This window comes from Punica granatum, chromosome 2 (assembly GCF_007655135.1).
Source record: "Punica granatum isolate Tunisia-2019 chromosome 2, ASM765513v2, whole genome shotgun sequence".
Taxonomy (NCBI): Eukaryota; Viridiplantae; Streptophyta; class Magnoliopsida; order Myrtales; family Lythraceae; genus Punica; species Punica granatum.
Genome location: NC_045128.1, coordinates 23,988,219 through 24,004,731, shown reverse-complemented (window position 1 = coordinate 24,004,731; position 16,513 = coordinate 23,988,219). Strand labels below are relative to the sequence as shown.

The following is a 16,513-nucleotide window of genomic DNA, read 5'->3' as shown; positions in this document are numbered from 1 at the left end:
AGAGAGAGAGAGAAGTATCATGAGACAGAGAGAGGGAGAGAGAGACGTTGAGAGGGAAAGACTGAGAGGGAGGACTAGAGCAAGAGCAAGGAAGCACGCGAGCAAGGCACAGAGCTCGGCATGCATGAGTTCAAGGGGGAGGAAGATGGTGTTGGGTATCCCTCCAATTTGGAGGAAGTTGGGCTCAAATTGTATTGGGCTTTTATCGGGCCTTAATAAGCCCAAGAACCCATTTTATTAGGGTTTTTGTTTCAGCAAATCAGCTGAGGTATAAATAGCAGCAGAACAGCTGCAGATTAGAGTAGACAGCAGCGGCAGAAGAGCTGCAAGCAGCAAAACAGCACAAAGAACAAAGGAAGAGCAGAGCCGAATTCTGCTCAACAGGGGCAGCGCGCAGCTGGAGATCAAACCTCGATCGGGACATCAAACGAACTCCGATTGGGACGAAATTTTGACAGCAGCTTCACAACACGTGGGGCTAACTTCTGAACGGTCAGAATTTCTATTCGAGCTCTGTAGGTGCTGTTTCAGCTGATTTTGTGAACCACCCGGTGTGGGTGACGAATTTAGTATTTGGGTGATCCAAGAGAGTGTTTCTCTTGAGTTTGGTGATCCAAGGGTTTACCCTTGATGAAAGACATTGTATAACCTTCATAGTGGATCGTTGATTCGGAGTTGGTCCCGTGGTTTTTCCCCACATTGGGGTTTTCCACGTAAAATTCTTGGTGTTGTTTTACTTTACTGCTTGTTGGTTGATTTGATTAGTTCCTATCTCGATTACACTAGAAGGGGAGGAAGATTAATCGCTGCGTTATTGTTTGGTTGAGTGCATCCCCTCCCCCCAACAAGTGGTATCAAAGCTTCGGGTTAGAGAAGTTTGAGTTTTTTCGGTGTTTTCGAGATGGAGGAATCTACAGGATCTATGTTCAAGTTGAATGCAACCAACTACTCTATATGGAAGTCTCGGATGGAGGATCTTCTATTTTGCAGGGATTTGTACGATCCTATTGAAAGGGATTCCGCGAAACCCAAAGATAAGGATGACAAGGCTTGGGAACGCACAAATCGGAAGACTATTGGTTTGATTCGGCAGTGGATAGACAATAGTATTTATCATCATGTTGCTCAGGAGACAAATGCGAAAGCTTTGTGGGATAAATTGACAAATCTCTATGCGAGGAAGACACCACAAAATAAGGCATTCCTCGTGAAGAAGCTGGTTCATCTTCGTTTCCAGGATGGAGGTGATATGGCTGCGCACATGAGTAATTTCCAGGATATTATTAACCAGTTGACGAACCTGGAGATAATATTACCCGATGAGTTGCAGGCTTGTCTACTTTTAGGGACTCTACCGGATAATTGGGACACACTCGTGGTTGCATTAAGCAATTCTGCGCCAAACGGGAAGCTATCGTTGGCTACGGTGACAGACAGTTTATTTAATGAGGAGACTAGAAGGAAAGGCACGGGAATTTTCATTCAGTCTGAAGCTTTGGTTACTGAACAACGGGGGAGAAGTCAAAGCAGAAATTTCTCTTCCAAGCATAGTAACTCACGTGGCAAATCGAGGGGTAGATCAAAGTCGAAGACGAGGAAAGTGGTCACTTGCTATCACTGTGGAAAGGAGAGACACTACAAAAGGGAGTGTAGAGCTCTGAAGAAAAATCAGAATGGCAACGGTGAGAGCAAGAAGGAAGAAGGTACTACAGCAGTGGCATCTGATGGAGAGACCTACATCATTTGTGATGAAGCCTATGTGAATTTCACATGTCAGGACTCTACCTGGGTTGCAGATACAGGTGCCTCGTTTCATGTCACTCCTCATCGGGATTTCTTTTCATCTTACACTACCGGGGACTATGGTTATGTGAGAATGGGGAATGGACAATCATGCAAGATTGTCGGTATTGGTGATGTCTGTCTAGAGACCGAGCTTGGCTGCAAGTTGTTTTTGAAGAAGGTGAGGCATGTTCCAGAAATTCGCCTTAACCTAATCTCGACGGGTCAACTTGATGATGAAGGCTACAGTAATGAATTCAGCAATGGGAGATGGAAGCTCTCCAAGGGTTCGTTGATTGTGGCACGGGGTCAGAAGACCGACACTCTCTACAGGCTGCGTGCCAGACACAACTCCGGTCAGGTTAATGTTGTTGAGGATTATCCTATCGAGCTATGGCACAGGAGACTCGGACATATCAGCGAGAAAGGTATTCAAATTCTTGCTAGAAAGCAGTCTTTGCCCATTAAAGGTATGCACTTGAGCACCTGTGATCACTGTTTAGCTGGTAAGCAGAGGAGAGTTTCTTTTGTTAGAAGTCGTCCCTCTAGATGCCATCATATACTTGATCTTGTGCATACAGATGTTTGTTTTATGTCGGATAGATCTCTTGGTGGTGCTCTCTATTTTGTGACATTTATAGATGATCACACCAGGAAAGTTTGGGCTTACCCTATGAGAACTAAAGATCAGGTGACTGAGATTTTCAAGAACTTCCATGTAGCAGTGGAAAGAGAAACAGGCATGAAGCTGAAATGTGTCAGAGCTGATAATGGTGGTGAGTATAGAGGTTCTTTCGAGAACTATTGCAGGACTCACGGTATCAAACTTGAGAAGACGGTACCGAAGACACCACAACAGAACGGGCTTGCAGAGAGGATGAACCGCACAATTGTTGAGAGAGTTCGTTGTATGCTTTCTCAAGCGAAACTGTCTAAGCCTTTCTGGGGCGAGGCAATGAGGTCAGCGGTTGATCTTATTAATCTTACACCGTCAGTTGCACTTGATGGAGATGTACCCCAGCAGGTGTGGACCGGCAAGAAAGTATCATACAAGCATCTCAGAGTATTCGGGTGCAGGGCATCTGTTCACATTCCTCGAGATGAAAGATCAAAACTTGATGCCAAGGCAAAACAGTGCATCTTCTTGGGTTATGCACATGAAGAGTTCGGGTACAGGCTTTGGGACCCTGATAGCAAGAAGATCATCAGGAGCAGGGATGTTGTCTTCTTTGAGGACCAGACAATCGAGGATTTGCAAAAGTTAGAGAAGGCCAGTGTAGGCAATCCTCACGAGATCTCTATTCCTGTACCGGTTGATGTAGAGCATCCAATGGAAGAGGTACCTGGTGAGTATGAAGAAACCACGACTGGGGGTGAGATTCCTCAGGTAGATGATGATGTGACTACGGATGATACAGGCTCGCAGTTACAGTTAGAGCCTGCAGATCTACCTAGACAATCTGATAGAATAAGACGATCATCTACAAGATATCCGCCTCATGAATATGTGCTACTGACTGACGGGGGAGAACCTGAGTGCTATGATGAAGCTGTGGCACATGAGTACAAGGAGCACTGGTTGAAGGCGATGAATGAGGAGATGAACTCCTTGTCCGAAAATCACACGTATGACCTAGTGAAGCTACCGCAAGGTAAGAGAGCATTGAAGAACAAATGGGTCTACAGGTTGAAGACAGAGAACTCGCGACCTCGATACAAAGCTCGACTGGTAGTGAAAGGTTTCAACCAGAAGAAAGGAGTTGACTTCGAGGAGATCTTCTCGCCCGTTGTCAAGATGTCATCGATCCGAGTTGTTCTCGCACTGGCAGCTAGTCTGAACTTGGAGATCGAGCAGCTCGATGTAAAAACAGCTTTCCTGCATGGTGACTTGGAGGAAGAAATATATATGGAGCAGCCTGAAGGATTCCGAGTTAAAGGTAAGGAGCATTTGGTGTGCAGGCTGAGAAAGAGCTTGTATGGGCTTAAGCAAGCACCTCGGCAGTGGTATAAAAAGTTTGACTCTTTCATGTTGAGCCATGGCTACACACGGACAACTTCAGATCATTGTGTGTTCGTGAAACAATTCTCGAATGGTGATTTTATCATTTTACTGTTATATGTGAATGATATGCTACTTGTTGGTCATGATATGAGCAAGATTACAGAGTTGAAGAAGGAGCTCAACAAGTCCTTTGCCATGAAGGATTTGGGACCGGCAAAGCAGATCCTTGGGATGCATATTTCTCGTGACAGATCAAGTGGAAAACTTTGGCTTTCTCAAGAGAAGTACATCGAGAAGATTTTGGATCGGTTCAACATGGGTAATGCTAAACCAGTTTCATCACCACTTGCTTCTCATTTCAAACTTAGCTCGAAGCAATGTCCTACAAGTGAGAAGGAGAAAGAAGAGATGAAGAAAGTTCCTTACTCATCAGCTGTAGGAAGTTTGATGTATGCCATGGTCTGTACAAGACCAGATATCGCTCATTCTGTTGGTGTGGTTAGTCGTTTTCTCTCCAATCCGGGGAAAGAGCATTGGAATGCAGTTAAGTGGATTCTGAGGTATCTCAGAGGAACATCCAAGGTGTGTTTACACTTTGGCACTGGTAAGCCGGAGTTAGTGGGCTACACGGATGCAGATATGGCAGGAGATATCGATTCCCGGAAATCCACTTCGGGATACTTGATGACTTTTGCAGGGGGAGCTATCTCATGGCAGTCAAGGCTTCAAAAGTGCATCGCTTTGTCTACAACGGAAGCCGAATACATTGCGGTGACCGAAGGTTGCAAGGAGATGTTGTGGTTGCAAAAGTTTTTGCAGGAGTTGAGCTTGAAGCAAGAAAGGTATGTTCTACACTGTGATAGTCAAAGCGCAATTCATCTTTGCAAGAATCCCACTTTCCATTCGAGGTCGAAGCATATCGATATCAAGCTTCATTGGATTAGAGATGTGTTGGAGTCCAAGCTGGTGAAGCTAGACAAAGTGCACACCGATGAGAATGGAGCTGATATGATGACAAAACCTCTCGCTAGGGAGAAACTTCATGTTTGCCGAAGTATAGCCGGTATGCTTGAAGCCTCCAAATAGTCGGGAGGGGGAGTTTGTTGGGTATCCCTCCAATTTGGAGGAAGTTGGGCTCAAATTGTATTGGGCTTTTATCGGGCCTTAATAAGCCCAAGAACCCATTTTATTAGGGTTTTTGTTTCAGCAAATCAGCTGAGGTATAAATAGCAGCAGAACAGCTGCAGATTAGAGTAGACAGCAGCGGCAGAAGAGCTGCAAGCAGCAAAACAGCACAAAGAACAAAGGAAGAGCAGAGCCGAATTCTGCTCAACAGGGGCAGCGCGCAGCTGGAGATCAAACCTCGATCGGGACATCAAACGAACTCCGATTGGGACGAAATTTTGACAGCAGCTTCACAACACGTGGGGCTAACTTCTGAACGGTCAGAATTTCTATTCGAGCTCTGTAGGTGCTGTTTCAGCTGATTTTGTGAACCACCCGGTGTGGGTGACGAATTTAGTATTTGGGTGATCCAAGAGAGTGTTTCTCTTGAGTTTGGTGATCCAAGGGTTTACCCTTGATGAAAGACATTGTATAACCTTCATAGTGGATCGTTGATTCGGAGTTGGTCCCGTGGTTTTTCCCCACATTGGGGTTTTCCACGTAAAATTCTTGGTGTTGTTTTACTTTACTGCTTGTTGGTTGATTTGATTAGTTCCTATCTCGATTACACTAGAAGGGGAGGAAGATTAATCGCTGCGTTATTGTTTGGTTGAGTACATCCCTAACCCCAACAGATGGAAAGGAGCAGGTTGGAGGCTGACAATACGAACAGAGGGGGGAGTGCAACAGAGAAGACTGATGTTAGATTGAGATAGGGAAATCGGAATCCACCAGGAAGAGGTTTGGTTGCTCTTGACTAGCTTCTAGATGGTGATTTTGATTGTTTAAGCTTTCATTTGATTGTATTCGTGTTACCTTGGTGGCGTCGGGTTAGTTTATTGAATTAGATAACTTAGTGACACGGCTCGGGGCCACGAATTTTCTTAATCGTTGGCAAATTAAGTTGGGAAGAATTGATATTGTTGATTTTTCTTGCTTAAACTTAATTTATCTGATCGTGTTCTTGTGAAAGTAAGAGTATATGGTTAGTGAGATTATGAATTGGGAGTGAACTAGGGAATTATGCCAGAGTTCAAGTTGGAGCCGAGTATAGGCATGTTTAGATTGGTACTTGATTCTTTTCTTCCACCTTCTTTCATTCAATTGTGTTGTTTATGTTGTGAATCTAGAATTAACAGTTAATTGGATTGTTTAATTGATATGGTTGAAGAGCGCTAGGATTTGCAAGAATAAATATGGGAGACCTTGAGCGAATCCTTTTGTGCTGGGTAGATTGAAATTTATATTGGCTGCTCTGGTTTGTTCGTTAGTCTCCCTTACGTATGATAGAATTCTCCTCTCGATTGGTTTGGTGCATAGGCCAATTCTTAGCCAGTGGTATGGGTTTAGAAGCTCGTAACTTGTAGGTTTAGTGCACTATTAGTTCCAACAAGAAGACTTAGACGTGACATGAATATCTTATCTCTAGAGAGATAATTGTGTGTAGTAGGGGAATTTGATTTTATTAAGATTTAGTGCGAAATTTAGTCATAATGTGTTGTTGAGCTTTTGCTTTGTTTGTTCATATCTTTCTCATGAATTGGATAAGAGTGTGTACTGTGAAGAAGTTTGTAAAAGGTAAAATGAAATTTTCTTTTATTGTTTGCCTTGTTAGATGATTCGAAGGAACAGGGGTAGACATATTATATAATTTCAAAAGTATAAATTTTTTGGTTCTTGCTCCAAATGAAAAGAAGTTGTCTTTAATATAATTTTACTGATGAATTTAGTCCTTTATTGATTGAATTATCTTATTAACGATCGATTTGAAATCCTATGTTTATTTACTTAAACAAAGTGTCAAATGGAGATTATTTTTAAGTGGTGTTCGGACAAAGATGAGAGAGTCATAGGACAAAAATGAATATGATATAAATAATTTTGCATTGTATTGTGACAATGGGCTGTAAAGAAATTCGTTGGACGTATTGGAAGCCCCATAATGGTGCAATGTTAATTATTCTCTAAATTTATGTTTGCAAATCATAGGGATCGAGGAGACTAAATTCTTGCACTCTGAAGGCTCGACCCAGTGAGCTATCTTTCTTGAAGTTGTATGTGAGTACCCTATTCCTTTGTGAAATGATATATATATATATATATATTATGAATACAAATTATACGGAGTATTATTTAAGGAGATATTGTGATAATTTGGGAATAAGAATTGGATATGGGTATATGATGTGAGATGGCATGGTTGCAGTTGATTATGATTGTGATTGTGATTGTTGTTTGACTATAACCATGGGACCACTGGACCTAGCGAATTACAAAATGGGCCAGATCGGCCGCTAGATCCAGCGGAATACAAATAGGGCCTGATCGGCTGTTGGACCCGGCGAAATATAAATAGGGGCTTGAACGGCCTAGACCCAACAAAATAGAAAAAGGAGCCTAATCGGCCGCTAGACCCGACGGAATATAAATAGAGGTCAACTCTTAATACCAGAGGTTAATAGGCGGCCCTCGATTATGAGATATGGATATTGGGAGTTGAGGATGATATGAGTGAGAAGTGTAGGGTTACAGTATCATTTTAACTTGTCACAAGGAAATGCGATCCTATGGCTATATTGATTGATTGTGTTGTATATGGTTTGTTTGATTTGATTGCTATAATGTGATGATTGTTGAGGTTCTTTGAAGTTGTTCTATGAAAGCCGTGTTGTTTACTAGAGCTGGATATAGTCAGTGTATGAATGTTAAGTGGTGCTGAGTTAATGGTTAAATCTACTAATATTATATGGTTATAAGGATGATTGATTGTTTAAAAATCAATTTAGTAATTATTTGTGTATAATGTATATCATGTTGTGTTGGTGAATTAAATGACGGACTTGGGTATGTCAATATTATCTATATGAATACTTGGTAGTTTAAAAATATATTTATTACTTAATATTAAATCATTTTACTTTGAAATATAGTACTCACTGAGATGCAGCTTACTGCCCTTACATATATATTTTTCAGATGAGCTAAGAGTTAGACTAGCAGTATATGAGAACTTTTTGGACATCGGGGATCAGTGTGAAGGATTTTTGTAGTTAGACCCACTCATAGTATAAGCAATATGTTCTTGTATAATGCTATAAATATGTCACGATCTAAAACTTTTATTTAGTTAGTTTGGTGATGAGGATAAGAAAAAGTACTCTCTTGAGATATATATATATATATATATATATTTTTACACACACATATTAGAGCTTGCCGATTGGTTATATATATTTTGGAGTTTATGGAAAGCAGGTTGTTGGATATTAAGAAAATTTAGGGGAAACTCTGCCGAAATTTCGGTTCTCCTGAAATTTCAGGTCGTGATAACTATTGGGTGTTCACATTGAGGAAGATAATCCAGAGACCAAGTAGTATCAATTGCAATGTTCAGCCTCTTCAATAAACTTAAGTGCATCTGTGTTTCGTTTGGCCCTTTTTTTATTTTTTGAGACGGGTTGGATGTAGCCAATTCTCTAGACTACCATTGATTGTGAACTTGTAAATGAGATTGCAGTGTCTGATGCTTCTCAGAGCCTCACATTCAGCCAAGAAGCTCTTGATTGCTCCTCTCTTCAACATGTTATTAAGCACTTTTATTGCAATGATGTTTTGATCCTCGCAACGCCGATCAACCTTGCCTCTGAGAAGCCATTGGTAGCTCTCAAAAGGGCATGATATGACACAAACAAAAGGGGCTTATAGCAATGGAGCTTCTGGATGAAGGTCTCTCTTTTTCTTGTTGAACAAAGAGTGCAAAATCCGATTGAGACAACTAATCTCGAGGTCATGTTCCGCTTGTTCAACTCCTCCAAGCTGCATTTGGGCAGATGCAGCCTATCAGTTCACCGGCAAAGCTACTCAATCCCCTTGATGAAAATGACAATTGCATTCTTGAAAACCCCATTGACTGGTAGTATGCCCTCAAAATGGTTGTAGGACAAATTCAGGTTCAGTTTCTCTAAGGATCTCGGATCTCACCGGAAAGATTGTTACAAGAAAGATCTAATTCTTGTAAACCTCACAATGAACCTAAAGATTGAGGAATGACCCCTTGCAATTTATTTCCCCCCATATAGAGCTGCTTCAGTCTTATACAAGTTCCTAGGGTGACGGGGATGTCACACGAGAATTGGTTCTCCGAGACATCAAGGTAGCCCAAGTTCCTCAGATTTCCAACTTCATTGGGCAGCATACCCACAAAACTATTTCTAGAGAGGTCCAAGGCAATTGGCTGCGATGAAAGGCCGAAGATCTTAATGGGTATGAGACTAGAAAGGTTGTTTTGTTGAAGATCGAGCCAATAAACCTAGAGCTTGCCTAGAATTTGGGGGTACATTCCCCTGCAAAAAGTTGACACCTAGACCCAGAATGGTCAATTCAGTCATTTCCCGATTCAAGATGGAACTAGATGAAAACCCGTGCATTGGGCATGAAATTTTTATAAATAATAAGCCAACAATTACACAAAAATGTAATTACTTTGTACGAAATATGGATATCGGTGTCCTAATTGAACCCCTAAAGAAAACTTATATCTCAAAATTTCTAACGAAATATATGAGAAAAAAATTGGATCTTCTCTTGCATAAGAAGTAATCTTATTCTAGCCCGGCCAACCTCCTCTCGAGCCGGGATGAACTCTAATCCGCCTCTCGACCAGAATCGATCCAGCCCGTCACAAGCTGTTGAAGACGTGGAGCTGCCTAGTAGAAATTGGAGAAATTTGTGGTAGTCGATTTGGATCAATCAATCAATCATTGTTTCTTACCATAGCTGGAGCCGAGTGTAAAAGGGTCTCCGAGGGGATCCTTCAGTTATTCCAAGTGCAGATTGTACATCGCCGGGCATGTCTGCCTTCACCTTCTCTGCTAACTCGGGAAAAAACAGACCTGTGGAACCTTGTTTCGCTTTCCACATGTTGTTGTGCTGAAGAACGTCCAATTTTGGGTTCTATCACTCTGAGAACTTGAAAGTTTTGCGGAACTGATAGCCATGCTTCAGAGAGAGTCGACTCCTTAAACAAAATCAAAAGGAGGTGCTCCTCTGCTTCTTGAGAGATTAGAGGAGACAGGCCTTTTTTCTTAATTTTTTAATTTTAATTTTATTTATTTTAGTTAAAATATAAAAACTAATTTTTTACTTTAAATTTTGGGCCATGTCAGATGGCCCTTTGACACGTCAGGATGCCACGTCAGCAAGTGGTGACAGCATTAGTCGAAAGATGATAGAGTGCACCTAATTGCAACAAATTCAAATGTTTTGCATCAAATCTTAACCAAAAATTCATTTTGTACCAAAGTATTACATTTTACAAACTTTTGCGTCCATCATGTAATTAACCCAAATATTAATTGGATAAGTGAATAAATCTAATGCTTCATTTTATCGTGAAATTTAGTACTTACTGAGATGCAGCTTACCCTTGCATATTTTCCTTTTACAGATGAGTTAGAGACTAGACTAGTAGCATATGAGAGATTTTTTTATATCGAGGATCAGCATGAAAAATTTTGCAGCTAGATCTAGTTAGTGTACATGTAGTAAGTTTATGTATAATGTTAAAAATACGTTGCGATCGGAAAACTTTTGTTTAGTCAGTCGTGACTTGTGAAGATTATATTAGACGTTTTCAAGATGGACAAGTTTCTTGAGATGTGTGTATATGTATATTTATAGAGTTGGATGGTCAAATTATGTATTTGGAAGTTTATAATATAAATAACAAGTTGATGTTTGAAATTGAATATTCAGAATTTTAGGAGAAATTGTTGAAATTTTGAGTCGTGACATGAGGATTCTCAAATTGAAGTCCCACGATTCCGCTCTTCCGCTTTTATATATTATGTAACGTTCCGTCAACAAGAAGGGATCAAAAAGAATTACTACTAGATAAAAAGCCCAAGCAATGCACGTGTATGGAAAACTTCGTAAATATTTTCTTAAAATAAAAAATTTAAAAGTTTCTTGATTAATTAAAAAATATTATAAAAGCTTGAAAATTCAAGATTCAATAAATGTTATGAAAATGAATAAATTCCATAAAAATATGTGGAATGTATTGAATTGTACTGACATCTTTTGATTACTCTGTTCGCACCTCTTCTTCTCTTATCGATTACTCTGTTCTTTCTCTCCCTCCCTCTTTGTGTCTGTCTCTGCTCATGAAAAACAAAAGAGAAACAAGCAATGCAGAGTCATTCATTTGAATATGTTCATCTCAAGTGTCAATCCCTTTTGATTGGTTAAGCCTCTCTACAGTTCAACTCGCTTCCTTTCGGCACGTAAAACTGGTCGATGATGACGGGGACAGAGACGGGGACGAGGAGGCAGAAGTGGCAGCACCCACAGCCGCTGACCCCAAGGACCCTTTACCTCCCTGGCCACAAGGCACGGCGGGAAGCTTCACAACTGTGGAGGCCCAGCTCTCGTGACTGCTGAAGAGACAGGTAGGATAAAACGAAGCTAGAGACGCTGTTCGATGAGGAGCGCGTGTTCTTAAAGGGCGGTGAGGGTAAAGGAAGGGGCGGCTCAGTCCCTGTTATTCTGTTCGAGAATTATGACGATGGTGAGATGAGGCGGAGAGAAGGCGATGGAGGGAAGGGGGCGTCGGTGGAGGAGGAGGAGTAGTGGCCGTTTCAGACGGAGGTGCTGAGGGTGGAGTGTAACCTTCTGAGGATAGAGAAGGAGATTGCAGGGAGAAAGTTGGACCGGGGTCGGGTCTACTTTGAACGGACTCTCAGGTCCGCTATCGAAGCTTTGATCTCCGTTAAGTCTCTTGCTCTTCTCTGAAGTCGGGCTTGGATGGCATGTTAAATACAATGGAATAATCTGAGCAGTATTCTCATTTCATCTTGAGTTAATCCATAATCGAATGTTTGCAGGGAAGGAAGAAGATTGATGATGGGAAGAATATGGCCCCAGTTTTGGAAGAGGAGAAACAGAATCTGGGTGATAAGCTAAAGGAGCTCGGAAAGGGCTCTAGCACTAAGGATACTGCCGGGCCATGGAACTGCAGCAATTTTGATCTGCAGGTGATGGTTCTCCAAAGAGGGCTAGACAAACTTGGTAGCTTGTCAGAAGGAAAGCGCGTGGAGAAGATCTGTAAGATGGCGGAAGAGAGCCAGTCGATTACTACAAGTTCTCGAATCAAAGTCAAAGGCAAGAACATGGTACTGAACGGTGATTCTATAAGTAGCCAAAACTCATATCAGCCCAATTTGGTCGTAGTATGACATTTTTTGACTGTTTGATTTGATCCGTAGGTTGATGTTCTCAGGTGAAAAATGGAGGGATTATCAAAGGACATGCTGTTGGAGAAGATGGAGAAGGAATACAGTTCATTTGTTTCTACAGAAGACAGTTCGGTTTCAAGTTCTGCCTCTCCATTGAAGCGAGTAGAATGTCTAGGCCACTCTGTTTCCTTTATTTGTCAGGCCAACCAAGTGAGCTCTTCCCCGATATCGTGTAAATTATAGAAAATCGTCATATGGTGACGGTGGTAGTTGATAAGGTATTATGAATCACAGGAGATGTCAGGTCGCAAGGAGGGTGCTGCTACTTGTCGGGCCACTGCAAGGCCGTAGTGCGAAGGATCGTGGAGCAAGTTTGGGCAGAAACGGAGCAGTGGTCTCAGCCGCAGGATCTGCTGGGACAGATGAGGGACTAGATGCATTAGTTTGCTTCTCGGGACTTCAAGGAAGATTGGGCTCAGTTCCAATACTTAAAATCAATCCCTTCATTCCGTTATAAGATTTTCATTATCTCGTGAATAATTTATTCCTATCCTACATCTTCGCTTGTGGTACGTTTGATAGAAGAAGTCATATGTTTCGACCCAAGCATGAAAATATATCCTTGTATAATTGTATTAGCTAAAAACGAAAAATAAAAACGACCGCGCAATGCGCGGGCTACATAACTGGTTTCCTCTACATTCAGGAAAATTTGGCCTAATCTTACATACCACCAACATCGGACCCTGGATTAAGAAAACTGTTAAGAAACCCTCAACCATGAAATCCTTACGCACTCCAGACGAATTCAGCTAAGGAAGAGTGCCAATGCTGGATCATTCAAATTCCATCTAAAAAGAAACATCTCTCTCAATCAAGCCCGGCCTCTTCTTCCCACAAGCTTTTTTCTGATTGAGTTCAGCTCAGCCACCACGTTGCAAATATCTATTCTTGCCTTTGGCTGTTCATCGGAGCAAGCTACCCCAACTCGAAGCAGGGAAACCAAACATTCAATGACTCGGGTATTGTTCCTTACCCTCTGCTCTACTGCTTGTCCTTCCTTAAGAAGGATCGGGTCCACAATATCTTCAACTCCACCAGGCAAAGCTTTCTCCACATACTCGTGAAGGTTCAAATTTTCACTGAACATCTCATTAGTCGGACTCTTCCCGGTAAACATCTCTAGCAAGACGATACCGTAACTGTAGACATCACCCCATGTCGAAACTTCACTTCCCAATCCATACTCTGCAACACGTGATTTTAGGGGTAATATAGAGCACTGTAAATGGGCTATTAGTGACAAAAACAAAAAGAGAATGCATAGATATGTGGAGTGTACAGTTTTTTACCTGGTGCAACGTAACCTGTGGAACCTCTAACCCCAATAGAACTTGATTGATTGGTGTGGGGTTCATCAACTGGTCTTGGAATAAACCTTGCGAGGCCAAAATCGCTGACATGTGCGACCATTTCCTCATCGAGAAGAATGTTGCTTGGCTTCAGATCACAGTGAACTATTGGGCATTCACACTGATGATGAAGATAATCCAAAGACCAAGCTGTATCAATTGCAATATTCAGCCTTCGCAGCAGACTTAGGTTCCTCCGTGTCTCATGCGCCCCATTTTCTTCGAGATGTGTCGGATGTAGCCAATTCTCAAGACTACCATTCACCATGAACTCGTAAACGAGAGCCTTGAAATCATTACCACTGCTATCAATCCCTGAAACGGCAGTGAGTACCTTGACGAGATTACGGTGTCGAATATTTTTGAGGACCTCACATTCAGCTAAGAAGCTCTTGATGGCTCCTCTCTTCAACAAGTTAAGCACTTTCACTGCAATAATCTTTTGGTCCTCTCCCTCATCAAGAATTCCTTTATAAACAGAACCAAATGCACCAACTCCGATTAACCTTGTCTCTGAGAGGCCGTCGGTAGCTTTTAGAAGATTATGATATGACACGGACAAAAGGGACGCATCACCAGAGCTACTGGATGGAGGGTTTCTGGCTTTCTTCTTGGACCAGCAGAAGAAAACAAGGAGTGCCAACAGTGACACTCCTAAAATTGCAGATACGATTGAGACCACTAGTTTCCAGGTTTTCGGATTTCGCTTCTTGGACTCTTCCAAGCTGCATTTGGGGAGATGCAGCTCATCTGTTCCCCCGCAAAGCTTCTCATTCCCAGTGATAAAAATTGCGCTCGCATTCTTGAAAGCCCCATTGACTGGTACCATACCCTCGAAGTGGTTATAGGACAGGTTCAATACAAGCAGCAACTTCAGGATCTCGAGATCTCACCTGATAGATTGTTACGGGAAAGATCTAATTCTTCTAAGCCCCTCAAAGAACCTAAAGACTCTGGAATCGACCCTTGCAATTTATTTCCCCCCATAAGGAGCTGCTCCAATCTTACGCAAGTTCCTAAAGTGGCTGGAATATTACCCAAAAACTGGTTATTTGAGAAATCAAGGTAACCCAAATTTTTCAGGTTTCCAACTTCATTGGGCAGACTGCCTACAAAATTATTTGCAGAAAGGTCCAACGATATTGACAGCGATGTAAGGCCGAAAATCTCAAGGGGTACAGGACCAGTAAGGTTGTTAATCTTAAGATCCAGACCAGCTAATTCTTGCAGCATGCCTAGACTTTGGGGCACTTTCCCCTGCAAGAAGTTGGCACCTAAACCAAGAAGGACCAATTTTGTGCAATTTCCAATCGAGGATGGAATTTGACCAGTCAATTGATTTCGGTCAAGGTACACATGAACGAGATTCGGGAGCTTTCCGATGCTCCTAGGAATTGTACCAGAAATTCGATTGTTCTGCACAGAGAACTCTTCCAAATTGACAAGATATCCAACTCCAGGAGGGATCTCTCCAGATATCTGATTGCTCCCAGCATAAAAAACTCTAAGATTCGTTGAAAAGTTGCTGATGGTTTCTGGTAGTCGTCCTCCAAAGTAATTGCCACTGGCTTTGACAACCTCTAGTCCCGTCACGTTGACTAATGAAGAGAGAAAGTATAGGTCATCGGCTCCCCCTGTTCCCAGACGGTTGCCCGCAATATCCCATCTCTGAAGCTTATGCAACTTTGCTAAGGAAGGCACGGACCCCGAGAACTGGTTAAATGAAGCATCAAAAAACAAAAGGTTTGATGCGTTTGTTATTGAAACTGGGATCGGCCCAGAAAATTGATTATATTCAAGCGTTAAGCACTGGAGATTTGGGAGGGTGGTGAACAGGTCAGGAGGAAGACTTCCTTGGAGTTCAAAGTTTTCAGTGAACTCAAGATAGGTCAGAGCCGACAGATTGAAAATGGACAAAGGAATTGTGCCGGACAAATTGTTTACAGCTACGAAAAGGAACTGGATATTCATAAGCTGACCGAGGGAAAATGGGATACTGCCATACAGACTATTATATGATGCCGAGAGTATAATCAGTGAAGACAAATTGCCAATGGAAGCAGGTATGTGTCCAGTGAGATGGTTCTTATATATGGAGAGCTGTTTAAGCTTTGTTAAAGAGCCAAACTCGTTTGGGATCTCTCCCAGAAGCTGGTTATTTCTAATATCGATGATGACAAGGGCAGAGCAGTTGGATAAGTTGGGAGGGATCTCACCGTTCAGTGAGTTGTTTAGCAGTCTTAACTTCCGCAGTCTCTTCAAAAACCCGATTTCAGATGGGATTTCACCACTGAGCTTGTTACCTGGAAGATGAAGCTCCTTGAGGAAGCTTAAATTCCCAATGTGAGGCGCAATTGAACCGATGAGCTTGAGGGATGGAAGATCTAGAACAGCGACTCGTTGGTGCCTTCTGCTGCAAGTGATCCCCTGCCACTGGCAGAAGTGAAGGGTGTTGTTCCAGGAATGGAGGGCCCCGGACGGGTCATCACTTATGAGGGATTTGAATGAAAGCAAGGAAAGTCTGTCGGTCTCATTTCCTCTCATCAAGCAAGTAGAGAGGCCAATGAACGAAAAGAGTAGGACAAACGTCATATAAAGAGAAGAAGATGATGGAAGCATTCTCGGACAGAAAGCTGAGAAGATGTCGAGGAAGTTTGCAGAGAAGGGATGGCTAAGCAAATATTAGATGAGAGGGAAAGAGGTAGAACATGCCTATATACACTTTGCTGTAAAGGAATTCCCTTCTATATATATATAATTAATGGGCTTCCAGGCAGTAGTGGAGCTTTCAATCAGAACTTGAAGTATTTTTCTTACTAGAAAATGGTATGAGTGCTTGACTCGTCATGTTTGGCGAAGAGTCAGCATCAACTTGACTAGAAATAGCCTTCCTGACCCTTTGTTTGGATCGAAGGAAA

At 42.1% G+C, this 16,513-nt stretch overlaps 2 protein-coding genes and 1 pseudogene across 2 annotated transcripts; 1 reads left to right on the top strand and 2 right to left on the bottom strand.

Annotated features, from left to right (window-relative positions):
- The first annotated feature begins 11,248 nt into the window (after nt 1–11,248).
- On the top strand, nt 11,249–12,790 carry LOC116193793 (annotated as a pseudogene).
- LOC116194441 (probable LRR receptor-like serine/threonine-protein kinase At3g47570) lies at nt 12,779–14,448 on the bottom strand. The gene is made up of 2 exons (XM_031523250.1): nt 13,536–14,448; nt 12,779–13,431 (listed from the first exon to the last, which is right to left on the bottom strand). Exons 1-2 carry the CDS (start codon nt 14,422–14,424, stop codon nt 13,058–13,060), a joined length of 1,263 nt encoding a protein of 420 aa, XP_031379110.1. The 5' UTR covers nt 14,425–14,448; the 3' UTR covers nt 12,779–13,057.
- Nucleotides 14,449–14,468: 20 nt separating this feature from the next.
- On the bottom strand, nt 14,469–16,187 carry LOC116193791 (probable LRR receptor-like serine/threonine-protein kinase At3g47570). The gene has a single exon (XM_031522540.1). The coding sequence runs from the start codon at nt 16,185–16,187 to the stop codon at nt 14,469–14,471; it is 1,719 nt and encodes a 572-aa protein (XP_031378400.1).
- Between the last annotated feature and the right edge of the window lie 326 nt (nt 16,188–16,513).

Bases quoted from the DNA above. Each gene is read 5' to 3' on its own strand.
- LOC116194441 (XM_031523250.1), bottom strand. From the start codon at position 14,424: ATGGTACCAGTCAATGGGGCTTTCAAGAATGCGAGCGCAATTTTTATC. The intron at 13,432-13,535 runs GTAAAAAACTGT...CACGTGTTGCAG, and splicing joins CACAGGTTACGTTGCACCAG to AGTATGGATTGGGAAGTGAA.
- LOC116193791 (XM_031522540.1), bottom strand. From the start codon at position 16,187: ATGACGTTTGTCCTACTCTTTTCGTTCATTGGCCTCTCTACTTGCTTG.